This window comes from Phascolarctos cinereus, unplaced genomic scaffold (genome assembly GCF_003287225.1).
Source record: "Phascolarctos cinereus isolate Bilbo 61053 unplaced genomic scaffold, phaCin_HiC Scaffold_3;HRSCAF=262, whole genome shotgun sequence".
Taxonomy (NCBI): domain Eukaryota; kingdom Metazoa; phylum Chordata; class Mammalia; order Diprotodontia; family Phascolarctidae; genus Phascolarctos; species Phascolarctos cinereus.
The window spans coordinates 57065080-57083972 of record NW_027555736.1 but is presented as its reverse complement, the minus strand read 5'-3'; the positions used below and the strand labels follow the sequence as shown (position 1 = coordinate 57083972).

At 45.1% G+C, this 18893-nt stretch overlaps 1 protein-coding gene across 6 annotated transcripts in view; it reads left to right on the top strand.

Moving 5' to 3' along the window:
• The first annotated feature begins 2484 nt into the window (after positions 1–2484).
• DLG5 (discs large MAGUK scaffold protein 5) overlaps positions 2485–18893 on the top strand; it is a 153445-nt gene continuing 137036 nt past the window's right edge. For all 6 annotated transcript variants that reach the window (XM_021006096.1, XM_021006092.1, XM_021006094.1 and 3 more), the window contains exon 1: positions 2485–3387. In XM_021006096.1, coding sequence (XP_020861755.1) covers positions 3060–3387 — 328 coding nt within the window. In that variant the 5' untranslated portion in view covers positions 2485–3059. The remainder of the gene's footprint in view (positions 3388–18893) is intronic.

Sequence of the window (18893 nt, the reverse complement as noted above, 5' to 3'; positions counted from 1 at the left end):
CTGCTAAATCCTTTAGTAAAGTGAATATTTAGCCACCCCTTAATTTATCTTTTGCATACTAATTTTTTGTAGATTTATAGCTGGCAGAGGCTCCAGAGACACTGCAGTCTATCTCTCTCTCCCTCCCCCCCCCATTTTGTAGATTAGAAAATTGAGGCCAAGGTGTAAAGTACTTGGGAAAAGTCACATAGATCCTAACAAAGCTAGGATTTTAACCCAGCTCCTTTGATTTGATTTGACTTTGACCTTATTCTCTCTACCTTCTCCTCCAACTCACCTCTCCCTCAAGTATCCCACAAGGCTAGTCAGGTTTTATTAAAGTAGGAAATACCAGAACACACAGTTGGGGTGGGGGGTGGGAGGAAAACAGATGCATGCTGAAGAGAGCCTTTTCCACGCTCCCAGGTGGGTTCTGTCTGCCAAGGGAATGAATGTCAGCATTTAACTGAAAACATGCTGCCTTTCTTCTGCCACCTTCTGTCACAATGACACCTGCAAAGCCTGGGACCTATCCCACTTGTTGATTCGACTTATAAAGCCAAGTTCCTCCAAACTCCTTCCTTCTCCTCCATTTCCCCCCTGTCCCCTGCAACGTTCCTCAATAATCACAGTGTACCAAACCTGGGTCAAAAAGAGGAGAGGGTAGATTCTAGCCCAAATTAAATCTAGGGTATTGTCAAAACGATTTGTGCTCCAGGGCTGTTGAGAAGGTAAGTCACCAGGAGGGGGACCCTAATTGCTAGGCAAAGGAGGAACAGGTGTGCCACCCATCAGGGGCCAGAAATGAGACATGGGGGTGGGGTGGGGTGGGGAGGAGGACAGGGAAAGGCATCAGCTTGAAAAGAGACACAAATGTATTGCAGTCATTCTGCAAGACATCCCTTTTCCATCGTTCCTTTCCCCACAATAAAGTCAAGCCTTCCAGTTTATTTACATCAATTCTCTCCCCACTTTCCCCTGTAAAATTGTCATTCCAGTGAAGAAAACAAGCCTGTCCTTTAGTAATGGAGGAGACTCACCACTCTGCAAGTGTTTTGTGACCAAGAAGGCATTGGATTTGAAATGAGAGGCTCTGTATTTGAATCCTGAGACTAGTACTTATTACCAGGGTAACCTTAGATATACATCAACCTCTCCGACCTTGTTGCGTCCACGTACAATAACGAAGATTGAATAATAGATGATTTAAGGTCCCTTACAGTTTTAGAGCCTATGATCTTTCCTTCACCTCAAAATCCCTCCTCCCCACCTTCCCAGACCCAAAGCATCAGAACCCAAATGTCTTCAGACTATGGGCCAACCTGACTCCCAGGGCCTCTCCCATTCAACAATTTCTAGAAGTGGGTCAGTTTCTCACCTTCCAATCTTACTGGAGGGGCAGCATCGAGAAAAGGGCAGAAAGAATGGCGATGAGAGGGAAGACTTGTTACCTCTAGCTGAAACTGAGGTAGGAACTTAGGTTGGACTGACCAGACCACTTCTGGATTTCAGATATAAGGGGGTCTTGCGCTGAGGAACAGGGAAAGTTCTTCATTTTGTTTTGTTTTGTTTTGAAAGAAAGGACTCTCATGTGGAGGAATTTCTGGGTTAAAAAACGCTTAGCACCGTGCCTGGCACGTAGTAGGAGTTATATAAATGCTTATTCCCTTCCCCTTCCCAAGCCCAGTTTTAGGAAAAGTTTGATTAGGTGGGGGGGTAGGAGGGTTGGATTCCTGGATGAAAGAGTGGAAAGGTTCAGTTTTAAGCTGAAGGTATGGGAGGATTGGGTTTTAGGATGAGGGGGTGAGACGCTGGGTTCCTCGATGAAGGGGTGGTCTGAAGCTCCTGGACTCTTTCAGCCCTCCCTCCCCCACAGCCCTAATCCCAGGCGGAATCCCGGCGGGACAGCGAGTGCGGCGCCCCGCCTTTGGGGGCGGGCCGGGGGCGGGGAGGCGGGGACCCCCCTTTCTTCCCCGTCCCCCTCCTCCTTCTCCTGCTCCCCCTCCCCCTCTCGGGAGTCGGCTGCCCCGGCGCTAGAGGCGTGGAGTGAGTGACTGGCGGCGGGAGGAGAGCGCAAAGGAGGAGAGGAGGAGAGCAGGGGAGGAGAGAAGAGGAGAGGAGAGGGGAGGGACAGACTTAGCGGGAGGCGGCGGCGGCGAACACCAGGCCGGGCCATGGCGGAGCGGGAGGCGGCGGCGGCCGGGGCCGGGGCCGAAGCCGGAGCCGGGGCCGGGGCCGGGGCCGGGGCTGCGGTGGCCGCGGGGCCTCAGTGAGCGCAGCGGAGGGACTTGGGGGGCTCGGGCCTGGGGAGCCATGCCCTGGGGACAGCGCCGTGGCTGCTGCAGCCGGGCCCGGGGCTGAGCGGCTTTCGGAGGGGGGGGGGTCTCGTAGCGCACACTTGGGGTTCTTCATCCCAGATCAGGGGGTTTTGCTTTTGCTTTTGTGTTTCTTGGCGGGCACTGTCGGGGAAGGCGGAGGTGAGCTGGGTGGGTGGGTGGGGGGGCATGCCCGTCTGGAGCCCGGCCTCGGGGCGCGCCCCGGCCACGGCCGCCGCCCGCACCTCCTCCTCCTCCTCCTCCTCCTCCTTCTCCTTCTCCTCCTCTTCTTCCTCCTCCTCCTCCTCCTCCTCCAGCCCCGCTGCAGCAGCAGCCGCCAACATGGCTGCGCTCTTGAGCCCGGGAGGCGGCCGCCGCTGAGCCCTGCGCCCCTCTTCGCGGCCCCCGGCTCCAGTCCATGGCCCCCCGGGAGCTCGGGCTCCCGCCACACTAGGGCTGCAGCTAAGTCGCCCGCCCGCCAGTCTGCCCGCTCGCCCGCCAGCCTGGGGGGCGCCCCGAGCAGCAGCAGCAGCAGCAGCGGCAGCCTCAGCAGCAGCAGCAGCAACAGCAACAGCAGCCGCCGCTGCCGCCAAGCGGTCCTGTGCCCAGCCCCGGGCAAGAGGGGTTTTTTGCCGACTCTGGGCGCATCAGCCCCCGGATTAGGGGAGCGCTTGAAGCCCCTCTCCTATAACGCTTTCCTGGCCGAAGGACGCCTCTGGGGGGGGGGACGCGTGGGGAAGCCCACGGGTGAAGCTCCTTGGAGCCATGGAGCCAAAACACCGGGAGCTGCTTGCTCATTGTCAGCAGAGCCTGGCTCAGGCCATGACTGAAGTGGAAGCCGTCCTGGGCTTGCTGGAGGCGGCCGGAGCCCTGAGTGCCGGGGACCGCAGGCAGCTGGAAGAGGACACGGCTGCCGCTGGAGGGGCTGGGGGCCCCGGGGCCAAGGCGGAGCTGCTGCTCAAGCTGCTCCTCTCTAAGGAGCGAGACCACTTCCAGGACCTTCGGGTGGCCCTGGAGAAGACCCAGCCTCACCTGCTCCCCATCCTTTACCTGAACGGAGTGGCAGGGGCCCCTCAGCCCTCGGAGAGTGCAGGTGAGTGCAGGATTCTCTCCTGCTCTGAGTCCCTCTCTCTTCATTTGGGGGAACATCTTTGTAACCAGAACCAACCTCCTTCACGTCTCTAAGTTTAATTCTTGAGGTCCTATAGCCTATAGTGGACAGATGCCCCTTTTCTCTTGCCCCCGCCCAATCTATATGGGGATCCTGCCCTACTCAGGGTCGATGGGATACTTGAAGCTTTTGGTCTCCCAGCCCATCCTGCGTTTTCCTTGGAAACAGTGCAGTGGAAGCCTGTAAGTTGGTATGTGTGGGGCTGCCGCTGACCTCCTAGAATCCCCATTTAGAATCCTCATGAACTGGGGGAAACCTCAGGAGGCCATCTGCTCCTGCTTCCTGCTTTCACTATTCACAGTGGATGTTGGTTAAGCCTATTTTTAAAGCTCTTTAGGGAATTCCCTTGGGAGACTGTTTCTGTACTTTTCATTTGGATAGTAGAAGCAACTAAGTATTCCTAGGCCCTGGTTGGAATCCCACCAACATCTGCTCCCCCCTATTCGTTCTCTTCTTCTTGGCCTTTCCTCTCTCCTGTCCTCCCAAGATCCAGTCTCAGAAATTAAGCCCTAAAGGGAAATATCCCTCAAGGGGTGATGATAAAGTAAGGCCTGTTGGGGACTCTAGGAAAGGGTGGAGTGAGAAAAGTTGAGGAAATTGCATCCTATTGTGGGCAAACTGGGGAAGGTACCGCTGGGGTCCAGCTCTGAGCCTGCATGTGCTTCCCAGAGGAGAGGATTGGATGAAGGTTTTAAGCATTCCTTTGCTTCTCCTCTGGTGCTGCTGGTTCCATTGGTGTGTGAGTTTTGCACTTGGGTGAGGGACATCCAGGAATTTCTGAGCAGGGGTTCGGCAGGCTAGAGGTTTGTTTTGAGGGATTAGCCTATTGGATGTTAACCAAAACATCTTTTAGAAGGGGAAGCCCGGTGGGAGGAGGCATTTGCCCTGAGGGATCCCCAAAGTGATAAAATCCCAGCCTTCTTCCCTGAAGTTGTTTAATGGCACCTGTTACTGTTTAGCACTTGGGCCATGGCACGGGAGGAGCGGATGCCACCTTTTTAAAGAGCCAGACCCTCCTTTTAGGAGAGAGCCGGGAGAAGGGCCTGAGAAATGTGCCCTCAGTGGTTGTGGGGAGGCAGATCCAGACCTGTTCATTTGGCCATTAAAAGCCTTGCTTATTAAGACAATCATTTTTATTAGGTGCTCTCCATAACAAGCCAGTGAGGTGTGCATTGGGCTCCTCATCCTTGTTTGGAAAGCTGGAGGAAACTGTGACTCCGAATGCCTCAGTTGTATAGGAAGCTTGTTGTAGGTTTAGGACCTTGACAGTTCTCCCTGTCTCCATCCCTTTCAGAGGTACCTTGTAAAGCCCATTCATTGTGTCTGTTAAAGTGCCCTTGTTCTCTTCCCTCCCTGGAAATATTCTTGTGTAGGATACACTTTATGTTTTATAAAGTGCTTCTGTGGATGAGCTTGAGAGACAGTGTGGTGGAGGAGATGGGAAGTTGGCCCTGGAGTCCGGAAGCCCCAAGTTCAGATTCTGATTCTAGCAGTTTTTGGCTGGGTAACCTTGAGTACATTGTTTTCACCGTTCAGTGCCTCAGGCGGCTCTCTAGAATGTCAATCACTGTTGAGTTTCATTCCATTCTGCTTTGTTAGAGGGAGTTTTCTTTCTGGGAGTTCCCTACGTCTGTGATATCTCAGGTCTGGTTAAGAAAAACATTGGGGGAGGAGTGGAGGACTTTTGAGGATGCAAAAAGTGCCACAATTTGTCCTAATTTTGTGGCATTTTCAGCAGACCCAATTTGTGGGTTAGGTGGTAGGATAGGAACTGGCCTGAGGATTTGGATTGATCAAAGTTAAACTTACGGGGAAAATTTTTTTTAAGCTTAAGTATTTTTTTCAGAGTATAGATTCATGTTTTTAAAGACTTTGACATTAATGATCATACTAGCTGCCCTTTGTATATGGAGCTCTATTCTGAGAACATGGAATAGAGGGCCAGCCTTGGAGTCAGGAAGGAAGGAAACAAGTATTTATTGAGTACCTACTATGTGTCAGGCAGTGGACTAGGCATTTAACAAAAATTTTTAAATTAAAAAAATTATTAATCTCATTTGATCTTAAAACAACTCTGGGAGGTTGATGTTATTATTATCCCCATTTTATAGTTGAAGAAACTGAGGTAAACAAGTTATATGACCCCACAGTCACGTAGCTAGTTAATAATAGTTGACATTTATATATTACTATGTACCAGGCACTATAGCAAGTGCTTTATAAATATTATTTCTATTAGCTTAACCATTTTTTTCCAGAGTATAGATTCATGTTTTTAAAAACTTTGACATTAATGATCATAACTAGCTGACCTTTATATATAGGGTTCTGTTCTGAGTGGGTAGGTGGAACATAGAATAGAGGGCTAACCTTGGAGTCAGGAAGGAAGGAAGCAAATATTTATTAAGCGCCTACTATGTGTCAGGCATTGGACGAAACATTTTTATTTTTACAAATATTAATCTCATTTGATCTTACAACAACTCTGGGAGGTTGATGCTGTCATTATGCCTGTTTTGTAAATGGGGAAACCATTTGTAAGGTTAAGTGATTTGCCCAGGGTCACACAGCTAGCAAGTCTTTGAGGTTATAACTGAATTCAGGTCTTCCTGACTCCAGGCTCTTTGTTGTGCTTTTATTGTGTGTCACCTATATGCCTCCGTTCAAGGGCTGACTCTAAAACGTAACAACTGTGTGACTGTGGATAAGTCAGCTGACTTCTTGGGATGCCAGGCAACTCTCTACTGCTATACTTACAGATAATTGCTTACCTGCATTGAGTTCTCTACATAGATGAAATTGCAAGTTTGGACTGATTGTTGTTGAAGGTAGGTAGGTCCAGGTATTCTTCCTTTCCCCCTGTTTTCCAGTTGAGGAAATGGGGGGTTAGGGAGATTGTGACTTGCTCAGAGCTGCATCTTTGGTCAGTGTCAGAGGAAGGATTTGAAACCAGGTCTCTACCAACTCCAGATTCATTGCCCTTTCCACCAGGTAAGTGTTAAGATTGTAGCCTTGCTTTTAAAAGGAAGGCAGTAGGATATAGTGAAAAGGGCATTGGGTTTGGAATATTGTGCACTTGGGTCCAAAACCTGCATCCAATGCTGGGCTCTGTGACCTTGGTCAAGGCAGAAGATTCTAGATTTAGAGAGTTAAGACCACTTGAGATCATTTCATCTTCAGGTCCCCTCATTAGAAGTGGAGTGATTTGGCCAAGGCCACATAGAGGTCATTATTAGCAGAGAGGTATTGAAGCCCAGGTCCTATGACCAATTCTAACACTGTCTCCCTCCCCCATTCACAAAGCATTTATTTAGTGCCCAACTCGTGTTGGATGCTGTGATTCTCTCTGAGCCTCAGTTATCCACATCTGTAAAATGAGGACAGTAATCCTCCTGCTATCTCCTTCAGAGTGGGACTGAGAATCAAGTAAGACCCTTTGTGAAAAGTACTTTGTAAAACTTAAGATGCTCTACAAATGTCCACTATTCTATACCCTAAAGTGCTGTGTAAATATGTGATTTTATTACTACTATTAATGACAATCTCAAATTAATTTAAAATAATTTTTAAGATGCCTTACTTTTATGTGTTTTTTTGAGTTGCTGTGGCCAAATAATCCATTCCCTAAGGATCAACTTCATCATGGTGATGGCCTTTCCAGACTTGGTTGGGATGGTCCTCAGATAGCAGACAGTCTGTCATTAGATTAGGCTCAAAAACTTTCCAATGTAGTAGAACCTAACAGAGTTCCTTTGTCCTAGCTTGGGAAAACCCAGGGCTAGCTTCACTGGCACTGGGCGAGGAGTCTGCGGAGTATCTGAAATAAACATGTAATTTTCTTGGATAAATGTCCTATTTGCTTTCTATATCTTGATTAAAGGTGCCTTTAGGGGACAGAAACTGACCCAGAGATGCATGGGGTTAAGATATTTATTCTTTAGAACAGGAGTTCTTAACATTTTTTGTGTGAGGGAGGACTCCCTTGGCATTCAGAAGCCCATCTTAGAGTAGTATCTTAAGCACATAAAATGAAATCCATAGGATTACAAAGGAAAAGAAAGATTAATGAAAATAAAGGTAATTTCCCTCCCACTCCCCCCTCCCCCAGTTCCTAGACTGTTTGTAGATATAGAGTTCGTAGACTATATATAGACCCCAGGCTAAGGATCCTTGTTCTAGAACAATGATTCCCAAATCATGTTTTGTAACATTACAGAGTGAGTGTGGTGCACTGGGAAAAAAATGCTGAACAGAGAGTGAGGGGACCAGGATCCTAATCTTGGCTCATCTGTTTACTTCCTGTGTGACCTTGAGGAAGTCTATATTTGTGAGGTAGCATTTAATCGAGGCTTGATATTGATCCAGTTTTCCATATTCATGGTATCACAAATTTGGAGCGTACAAGGGACCTTAGAGACCCCTGGTCCAACAGTTGAGGAAATCAAGGTCCAGGAGAGGAAGTGAGAATATTTGAGGTGGGGTTTGATTAGAAATACTTTGTCTCCAAATCTGATGCTCTTCCCATTGTGCCCAGCTGTGCCTGGCAAAAAGCAAACACTTGAGAAATGCTTGTTGAATGAGTGACAGTGGGTAGACCTGTCCAGCTGGGGAGGGGCGTCAGTGTTTGGAGAGTGGGGGAAAGTACGTAAGGTTCGAGAAGTGCTGTCCATCGTGGACAATCTTCAGTGCTGAGAAGCCTGGATTTTACTAGGATGGGCAACTACAGAGAACAATCTTTATTTAATAATTCTGAATTTAAAAACACCAAATCAGATGAATATTTCCATATGCAAAGTAGAATAGAAAAAAGAGGATTGTACATGATAGCTTGCTTTTCCTTTTAAGTGTCTAACAAATTCGATATGCCTCTTTCAAAGCTGTCTTACTTGTTTGTGTTTCCCTCCTGCCTTTCTCCTGTTTTTGCCTGTACATTTAAAAAATGCTTCAGTGACCTCCCCCCCTCCTTTTTTATTTGGCAGCCCCTCTCTTCATTCCATTTCCCACTTTCTACCCTAAAAAAAAACAAACAAAGCAAAACTTGTGACATATGCCTAGCCAAGTGAAACAAATTTTCACATTGGTGGTGTCAGAAAGTATTCTGCTAGTTAAGTCCATCACCTCAGTGTTAGGAGATGATTAGCACAAGTATTGTCAAAGCATGCTAGGTTGTTGCAGTGATCAGAGTTCTTATGTCTCATAGCTGTTTTTACGATACTGGTTCTGCTCACTTCATTCTGCATCAGTTTATACAAGTCTTCCCCGATTTCCCTGAAACGTGCTAAAATGGAGTAATCTTGACATATGTGTACACACACACATACATACATACATAAAGCCCCATCTATTTTTGCATGTAATTATGCTAAACATTTTTGGTAGTAAGACTCTATTAACTTAGTTTTTAAGTTGCTTATTTTTCCACTTTCTCTGTAATTCAGGACCTTCTGCCTCTTCATTTGTTTTTCACTTTCTCCCCTTCCATCTACTCATTCTCCCTGCCCCTGAACAGTGAACAGTTGGGGGAATTTAATTCCACAAGCATTTGTTAAATGCCTCCTCTTGTGCGAGGTTCTCCTGGGGAGAGAGAGCATTTAGATGACATGGTTCCTGCCCTTTTGAATCTTTCATTTTAGTGGGGGATTATGACACACCAGTAACTAATGTAAAATGAGATGCAATAATGACATAAATAACCAAATAGTACATGAGGTCTGAGAGAGTGAAGGGAGAGAAGACAGTCCTCCATTCAGTTGCTTTCTTCTTTCTGCTTTATAGTCTGGTTTAACAAGAAAGGTTTGAAGGCAGAAGTGGAAAATGAATGGCTAACATGAGGTCTCTGAATGACGTCTGGATTACATTTATCCACACTGACCCCTCCCCCGCTTACTACCAGGGCAGACTGATTGTACTGAATGAATAGTGTGACCCTTAGCAAGCCAAAGTCCTCTTCACGTCATCCAGGAAAATAATCTACACAGAGCCAGTATGGGGTAAATTAATACTTAGCTGAAAGCTGTGGGAAGTTGAGGATGGGGGGTGGGGAAGGCTTGCCCTTCTCTCATAGACATACACTAACCTCTTCAGTTCTTCCAGCACCCCCTGATGGAAGCAGGTGGAAAGTTATCAGTCACTTGCCTGGCAAAGACTGAGACTAGTAAGGTCAAACCCACTGGGGCTGGATTCCAGGATTCATATGGAGGCAGCACATTGCTTTTCAGATGGCTTTGAATGCTCTTATGATAGCGTGGGGTCTGAAGTAGCTGGCCTGGGAATCGGAGTCTTGGGTTTTTGCTCTGGTTCTGCCCTAACCTCTGCTTTGTGACCTTGGGGAAATTCTCTAAACTTCTCTGGATTATAGTCTACCTGTGTCTAAACAGGGAGAAGAATACATGGCTTGACCCTATTTGGAAGGAACTTTGTGAGGACAGCTAATGTAAAGGCAAAATCTACAGTGGTACAAAGGATGCTGGGGATTATAAGAGTGGTTGCTTCCCTAGCTATCTGACTTTGTTACTGGTTTGCAGACACAGCCATAGATGAGCCATTGGAGAAATCTGTTTCATTGGAGAGATCTACCTGTTTCCTTGGGGTCTTAGCTAAAGTAGCTCTCATAGGGTCATAGGTTTAAAGTGAGATGGCGCCTAAGAGGACATTAAGTGCCACCCCTTCATTTTATGATTTATATTTGATTTTATAATTTATGTATTTTATAATTGAATAGGGTACATGACTTGCCCATAGACACACAAGTATAAGTGAGAAGCAGGATTTGTACTCAGGTACCAGTCAGTCCAACTAGTATGCCAAAGAAAGAAGGAAGAATTTATTAAGCATCTGCTATGTGCCAAGTATTATGCTAAATAGTACAAATATTATCTCATTTGATCCTTATAACAACCCTGGAAGTGACGTGCTGTTATTATCCCCATTTTGCAGTTGAGGAAAGTGAGGCAGACAGAGGATATGTGTTTTGCCCAGGATCACCCTGGTAGTAAGTGTCAGAAGCTGAATTTAAACTTGATTATTCCTGAGCTAACGCCCAATGTGTCACCTAGCAGCCCCTACTGCTTGAAGGCAAAGGAAGGGGCAGTTAGACACGGACAAGTTTGTGGTGTCCAGATTTGGGGAGTGGGTCATCCCACTGTATCTTATACTGGTCAGACCATGTCTAAAATGATGTATCCAGATATGGGTCACATTTTTGAGTATTGTCAAATTAGAGTGAGTTGAAGAGGCATTAAGGATAGTGAGAAAGCCAGAAACCATAGCATGTGATGACTCTTTAAAGTAACTGGGGTCAAGGAGAAGACCAAGATGTTGGGAGAAATGAGATTGCTTTCTTCAGGTGTTTGAAGGACTCTTTGTTTGGAAGAGAGGGTGGACATATTCTTTGTACTAACATAGGGAAGAATTTGGACCATTGGACAGAAGTCACAGAGAGGCATATCATCCATTTGACATAAAGATGAGCTTCCTAATAATTTATTTATTCATTTATTTATTTATTTCTAATAATTCATTTAGCTTTGGAAACATGAGGTAATGAAGTTTCCATCACCATCACAGGTTGGATGCCTTTCTTTCTGGGATACAATCAAAAGGATTCCTGTACGGGGTAGGTTAGACCAGTGGTCCCTTCTAAGGTCCTTTCCTGCTCTGAGATTCTGTGATTTCCATCAGAAAATGCCAGCCTCTTGTCCCAGAGCAGGAGCCCGTCTGGTAGCTGAGGTAGCAGAAATAAATTAAGGTAAAGAAACTAGTGGTGTGTCGGTTTCTCTTCTTTTAAACATTTTTTGTCGATTTCATTTGAAATATCGTCTTCCTTTCCCAGAGAACCTATTCTTCCCAGAGAGCCATCCCTTATAGCAAAGAACAGAAAAGAGTTCATTAAAACCTACCAAGGCTGACATCACATATACAGTGTTCCACACCCATAGTGCCCTACCTACTCGAGGAAGGGAGGAAGGTGGAGCCTTCATTTCCAGGATAATTTCGCCTTTGGCTGCTGCCTTAGTTTATGAGGTCTAGGTTTCCTTTCAGGATGGAAGGTGCTCTTTAAAAATTGCCAACAAATAAGTCAGGCAAGTATGCTTGGCTAATAAAAAACAGTTACTGTAGGGTGGAGAGTATCACCAGGCCAGCCCATCTTTCTGGTCCTGAGAGGTCTGTACCCTCAATATTAAGTATTCCGTAACTTAAGGCCATACTTGTTTCTTCTTATATGCTGAAGATAATTTTATTATCCTGTTTCATCCCTTCAGTGACTTAGAATGATAGGGAATCTTTAACAAAGGCTCAGTAGGGTGAAGTTCTCTCCTGCTGGGCTGGGAGTAGGACCTGACACTTAGTTTCAAGGTCCTTCAGTTGTCCATTCTGGCTTGACTTAATCTTTTGCAAGACTGGACTCTGGGATGAGGAACAGCATGGATGAGATGCTTCATAGATTTCATCATAGGCCCCTTTTCCTTGGCTTGGTTCAACACATTCAGCATATCCAGAGGATATGTTCACACAGGGGGATAGGTTCACACATTCAGCTAAATATAGTGTAGAGCACCATGGCGTGGATGGCTACAAAGTGATCAGAGAATGTCTTTTTTTCCTTTCCTTTTCTTTTCAATTTTTTTTTCTTGTGACAAAGCTAAAGCTACTTAGGTTTAACTGTTCTAACCACTGGTTGCTGAGACACAGCACAAAGTTGAGGTGGATTGAGTACAAAAACTCAGTCTCTCTCTTTGGTTGTCTTTCTGTGTGTCCGTCTTTGTCTTGTGCTTCTCTCTCTTTCTCTCTCCCTTATTATTTCCCCCTTTCTCTTTCTCTTTTTCTCTCCTCCTTCCTCCCTCCTTTTCTCCCTCATTCCTACCTTCTCTCTCTCCCTCTCCCTTCCTTTCTCCTTCCCCTCCCTCCTTCCTTCTCTCCTCTCTCCTGTCTCTTCTCTTTCTTCTCTCTCTCCCTCCTTTCTTCCTCATCTCCCCTCCTCTTTCTCCTTCTCCCCTTTCTTCCTTCTCTTTCCCATCTCTCTCTGTCTCTGTCTCTCATTTATTTGCTAAAAATGCCGGGAGAAAAGACTTTCATAAAGATGAGGAGAAAAACCAGTTTGGGATACTGAGTGAGATCTGCCTTGGACAATCACATGACAACCTTGACTCAGATGATTTCTTAAAAAAACCCCAAAAAACAAAGCAGAGAGTGCAACAGATAATGTCTGATGGTAGGTTAGAGATCAGGGTCCCTTTGTAGGTTTACCTAGTCCTGTTAGAAATGAGTAGTCATAGCAGTGTGCATTTATGGGGTATTTTAAAGAAGACACTTGACAGAGCTGATGGCAACACTGTGAAGTAGGTGGTAAAAGTAGAATTGTTCCCATTTTAGAGATGAGGAAACTGAGGCTCAGAAATTGTGATTTGCCAATGGTTGCAGCTGGGGTTCAGACTCTAGGTCTAGGGCTGTTTCCATTGGTCTGTCTCATCAAATGGGTGAATGTGAATACGCCCATAGTAGATGAACACCAGGGAGCGGCCCCAGCAGATTACTGTGTCCTAAGTCCAGAGAGAGGGCCCCCCCTTTATTGCTTATGTGGGGGCTCTGATATGGGTGGATTAATGGATAAGGATGAAGTCATTGGACAAAAATGACTTAATTATGGATTATCTTTAGGTTTCATTTATCCAGTCTTACTTGGGTCCCATCACTCTGCAAAACAGCAGTTCTGTTTTCAAATGGAAAATCATCTTTTCTTCCTAACATCTCTTTAAGTACCTTCTTTGAATTGGTATATACTTTTTTCTTTTTTTTTGGTGAGGCAATCAGGGTTAAGTGACTTGCCCAGGGTTACACAGCTATTAAGCGTCAAGTATCTGAGGCCGTATTTGAACTCAGGTCCTCCTGACTCCAGGACTGGTGCCCTATCCACTGCACCACCTAGCTGCCCCTTGGTATAACTTTTCTCTCTTTTGTATTATAGTTATTTGATGATTGGGCCTTCATTTTAGGAAAATCACTTTAGTAACTGAATGGAGGTTGGATTGGAGTAGGGAGAGACTTGAGGCAGGCTTTTGCAGTAGTCCAGATATGGGGTGATGAGGCCCCGCAATAGGGTGATGGTAGTGTCAGAGGAGAAAAGAGGGGATGTAGGAGAGAGCAGAAATCTACAGGCCTTGGCAACAGCTTGGGAAAGGGGGGGAGGGTGAGAAGTAGGGAGGAAACAAGGATGACTCTTAGGTTGTGAGCCTGAGGAACTGGGAGGTTGGTGTCCTGTATAGTAATAAGGAAAGGGGAGGTGGGGAGGGTTAGGGGCAAAGATGAGTTCTCTTTTGGACATGTCGAGTTTAATATGTCTGTTGGACACTCAGTTCAAGATGTATAATAGACAAGAAGATTGGAGGTCAGCAGAAAGATTGGGACAGGAAAGGTGGATTTAAGGAGTCATCAGCATAGACGTGGTCATTAAATCCATGGGAGCTGCTGAGTTCACCGAGGGAAGTAGTATAGAAGGAGAAGAGGGCCCAGGATAGACCCCCTAAGGGATACCAGTGGTTGGAGGGCATAATCTGGAGGAAGGCCCAGCAAAGGAGACAGAGAAGGACCAGTCAGATAGGTAAGAAGAAAACCAGCAGAGGGTGGTGTCCCAAAAACTTAGAGAGAAGAGAATATTTTGGTACATAAGGGAGATTTTTCTAACTGTCTTTGGCTTCCTTGGCATAAGTGCCCAGTATTGGGATGGTTAGATCAGAGTATTGACATTTTAGTCACTTTTAGCATTCCTAATTGATTTCTGGAATGGTTGGATTACATTACATCTCTGCCAATATTATGTTAGTTAATAGTCCTGGACTTCCTGTTATCCCTCCAATATTGACTATTTCAATCTTTTATCATCTTTGCTAATTTGATAGGTATTAGTGATATGTCAGAAGTTTTAATTTGCATTTCTCTTATAATTAATGATAGTTTTTTTTATACATACATACACATGTAAAACACATACAGACACATATGACTGCCTTCCAGATCTCTCCCAGGCTGGAAGTGATCATGCCTTATCCCATTACTGATTGGCACAGAGGTTTTGACCTGAGCTGTTTCCAGTTTGGGCCAGCTTGCCCCTCCCTGTTGGGGCTCACCATATTGGTGCTAGCTTTAGTCTGGAGACCTGATTAGCTTTCACTCGACTGTAGCTAACTCTAGAGCTTGAGTTCTGCCGAACCCAGCATCCCTTGTAGCAGGAAATTATAGGCATCTGTCACCCCACCTGGCTATATTATATGGTTGTTGATAGCCTGTGTTTTTCTAACTCATCATGTCCTTTGACTGTTGATGGGTGAATGGCTTTTGGTCTTAGGTATGTATTAGTTCTTTATGCATAGTATATATCAGACTTTAATCAGATGTTTGATGCAAAGGCCCCCCTCCCCACAACCTCCTCATATTCTAGGAGCATTGATTTGTTCCTGAAAAAAGCTTTAAAGTGTTACGTAATTGATGTTTTGTTTTGCCTCTTGGGATCTCCTGTGCCATTGGCTATGAATTCTTCCTGTAGCCATAGTTATGAAAGGGCAACCCCTTCTTCTTTGCTCCTCTAATTTTTTGATTAGGTGACATTTTCTATGTAGTTTGTTCACTCATCCACTTGTAGCTTATTGTGCTGTGTTGTATAAACTACTGGTCTGAATCTATTTTCTGCTAAACTGCTTCCCCAGGTTTCCTGGGAGTTTTCATTGACTAGGAAGCCCTTCCATCATCTCTGTGTTTTTAAATTTATTAAACACTTGGCGATTGATGATTTCCAAAAGAAATGATCCCTTCAAGTCCCTGATGATTCTTGTACATTAATCAATCAGTGGATTTATTGAGTGCCTTCTTGTGAAGAGAAAATTGCATTTCTTGTCCTTTAGGAGCTTATAGAACAGTGCCCATAGCAGGTGCTTAATCAGTGATTGTTGATGGGTTGACTTTACTCTAGGGATGGAGGCAGGGACTCCACACAGAAAAGGCTAACTAGTACAAGGTGGCATTTGGTCAGTGCTAAATAAGTCTTACGAGCAGTAAGTTCAGAGGTGGAAAGATCTCTACCCTATCTTCTATAGGAGGCTTTTCCTATTAGTCAGTTAACATTTATTAAGCACCTACTGGGTGCCAGGTACTAAGGGCTGGGTATACAGAATTAGGCAAAAGACAGTCCCCATTCTCAAAGACTTCACAAGCTGATGGGAACAAACGAATATGTACAAACAAGTTACAGACAGGATAAACAGGAAATAATTAAGAGAGGGAAGGCACTAGAATTAAGAGGGGTTCCCAGAAGGGGTCTTAGGCAAGATCTAGCCTGACCTCTCGTTTTTTAAGTGAGGAAATGGAAGCAGGGTCAGAGTCTGAAACTGTGTCCCCTGGAGTGATCAGTGGGCTTTGATGGACTGCTGGAATCAGGACATGTGAAGAGTGCATTCCAGATGAGGAAGAGTTACATGGGCAGATGTGTGGTAGTGGAGAAGCACATGGTGTGTGGATAGAGGGCAGCTAGATGCATCAGTCTAGCTGGAGTGGGAAGGTTTTTGTTGGGGAGCCGAGGGAGAGAACACATTCTGTGAAGATCAGGAGTTTATAGGGGTCGTTTTGTCCCCGCTGGGATGTTTTTGAAACGTTTATATTACAAGTCCAGGAAAATAAGCTCGGGCCTAATGAGAATCAGGCAGCAGCCCCAAAGAGAGATTGAAGAGGCTGGGCCTCTGCTTTCAGTCATGCCCTTTGTGGTTGGCCCTTCCCTGGAGCCTTCTTGATGTACAGCTGGGGGAGGGCTGAGCAGAGAACGCTTTGAGTGTACGTGTCTAGGTTTATGCTGGTCCCTGAGCCCAGGGGTACAGGAAACAGTAGCAGGAGGTGGAGATGGTGGGAGGAGCGGTGACCAGATCATTAATTCTGTTTGGGGCCAATGTGGATTTCTCAGGCAGGAGCAAAATTTTTGCACGTTCTTGATTTGTTTAAAAAAAAAAATCAGGCATCGGTGGAGTCACCAGTCAGAGACGCTTGTTTGTGAAATTGCAATTGTGTCTCAAATTTAAAATCATTGACAATTAATGGGGCAGAAGCAGCTTCTGTAGTTGTAGTAGCTCTCCTTGTCCTAGTAGGCTCAGGGAGAAATCACATCTTAAGGGGTAAACTGCCTACTACTCTTCCCGCACATTCATACAGGCAGCAGGAGCTCTGCCGTCTTTTATCAGAACAAATCACTGATCTTTCTATAGTTTTCCTTGTCCTTTCCGACCGAAATGACACTGTACAGTGTGCTACTCCATCGGAGACGAGGTGGTACAGCTCAGGCAGGTTGTTCCCACACACAAAAATAGTGAGATTGTGACAGTTTTCACTGTGGAAGAGCCTTTGGTTAAAGAAAACAGTGACTTGATGGGGGAACAAATGTTTGCCAAAATCTTATAGAAGGTTACATCAGAGTAGATGAAGATTACCTACTTCAGCACATTTCTTTTTTCTTATTTTATTTGTTAAATGAAAATCTGCCTTCACTCCCTTCCTCCTCTCTCCTTCCAGTGAGAAAGCAGAAAAACAACGCTGCATTAGAAATATGTATAGTCAGCAAAACAAATTCCCATGTTGGCCATGTCCAAAAAGAAAAAAAGTCTCAACCTGCACTCTGAACCTATCACCTCTCTGTCAGGAGGTGGGTGGCGTGTTTTGTTGTGAGTCTTCTGGAATTGTGTTTGTCCATTGTTTGGCTGAGGGTTCTGAAGTCTTTCTAGAGGCTGCTGGTGGTGAAGTTGATAGAGTGCTGGGACTGGAGTCAGGAAGGACTTGAGTTCAAATCCAGCCCTCAGACATTTAGTAGCAGTGTGACCCTGGGCAAGTCACTTAATCTCAGTTTCCTGAATATCCCCATTTTCCAATGGGGATAAAATAGCACCTACCTTCCAGTGTTGTGAGGATCAAATAAGATATTTGTAAAAAATACAGTGCCTAGAACCTAGTAGGCACTTAATAAATGCATATTTCCTTCCCTTTTCAGAGTTCTTGGTCTTTACTTTTGTTAGTCAATAAACATCTATTAAATACTTGTATTTTATACGTGTGTGTGTGTGTGTGTGTGTGTATATATGTATATGTATATGTGTGTGTGTATATATATGTATATGTATATGTATATGTGTATATATACTGTTTGGTTACTATTTGTGGCCGACCTGTGGTAGAACATTCTGAGCTTGTATTGGTCTGATCAGTCATAGTTGGACACACTAAAACTTGACTCTAGCATAGTGATGTCGTCGTGGTCCTCTTCCAATGAAGAACAACAACCCACTGTGTGTCAGATGCTGTGGATACAAAGACAACTATAAAATACTCTCTGGCCTGAAGGAGCTTATATTTTAACAGAGTGGGCAACATTTGCATAAATAAGTATATACAAGCTAAATACAAGTTAAATTTTGGGGGTGTACAGGTATTGGCTATGGCAGAGATGAGGAAAATCTCCGTGAAAAAGGGAGCCTTAGGAACAGGCATTTAACCTTTTCTAGCCTCAGTTTCCTTATCCAATAAATAGAGATAATTGTAGTTGGCATTATCCATTTCATGAGAGTATCCTGATGGGCAACATTTTATAAACTTATAAATTGCTATTTCAATGTGAACTTATTGTTAATAAGTAGCTATTAGTATCATCATGAAGAGCTGGACCTTATGAAAGAGAGGTTGCTACTTGTGGTCTCTGATCTCATTTCTCTAATGAGAAGCCAGATCTAAGAATCAGAAGTCCATTTCTTTCCTGTCCTAAAATAGGGACAGCATCCATGCTGCAGTGGAAGGAGCTCTGAGTTTGGGGTCAGAGGATCTGGGTTAAAATCTTCCAGCAGACCTTAATCTGTGCGTGACCTTGGGGAAATCAATTCCCTTCTCGTTTCCTCTTATGTAAAAGGAAGGTGTGGGACTAAATGACCCTGAGGATCGTGTGAAGTGCTGTGGGAATGTCACATCCGAATGCTCCTGCACTTGGAGCCTTGGGCAGGCTTTAGATCCAGACTTTAAGGAGACTTGTAGGAGAATTCACTTGTGAAGGAAATGCATGCTATGACTCAGAAGTGAGGTTCTGTTTCTTGCAGGGATTTTCTTCTGTTCACTGGTTCTTTTCCTGGGTGTGCTTTCAGCCGCAGCACTTGGGTGAAGGGCACGAGAAGCCTGGCCTCTGAATTTTCTTTGTTGACTTTCTTTTGCTCTCCTTTTGAAAACTATTTTTGTTCTTTGGCATCACTTCAGAAGGCTGCTGAGCTGTATCGTTGAAAATAACCCAGAGTTGGCAGTGTTTGGGTTGAGGAGCCAGAGTGTTGCTTGATAAAGGGTAGGGAACACTGTCAGGTTTTTACGTCAAGAATGCTTCCATGGCAACTCTCTGTTAGGTGTTGCTCTCCCAGGATGTGCAG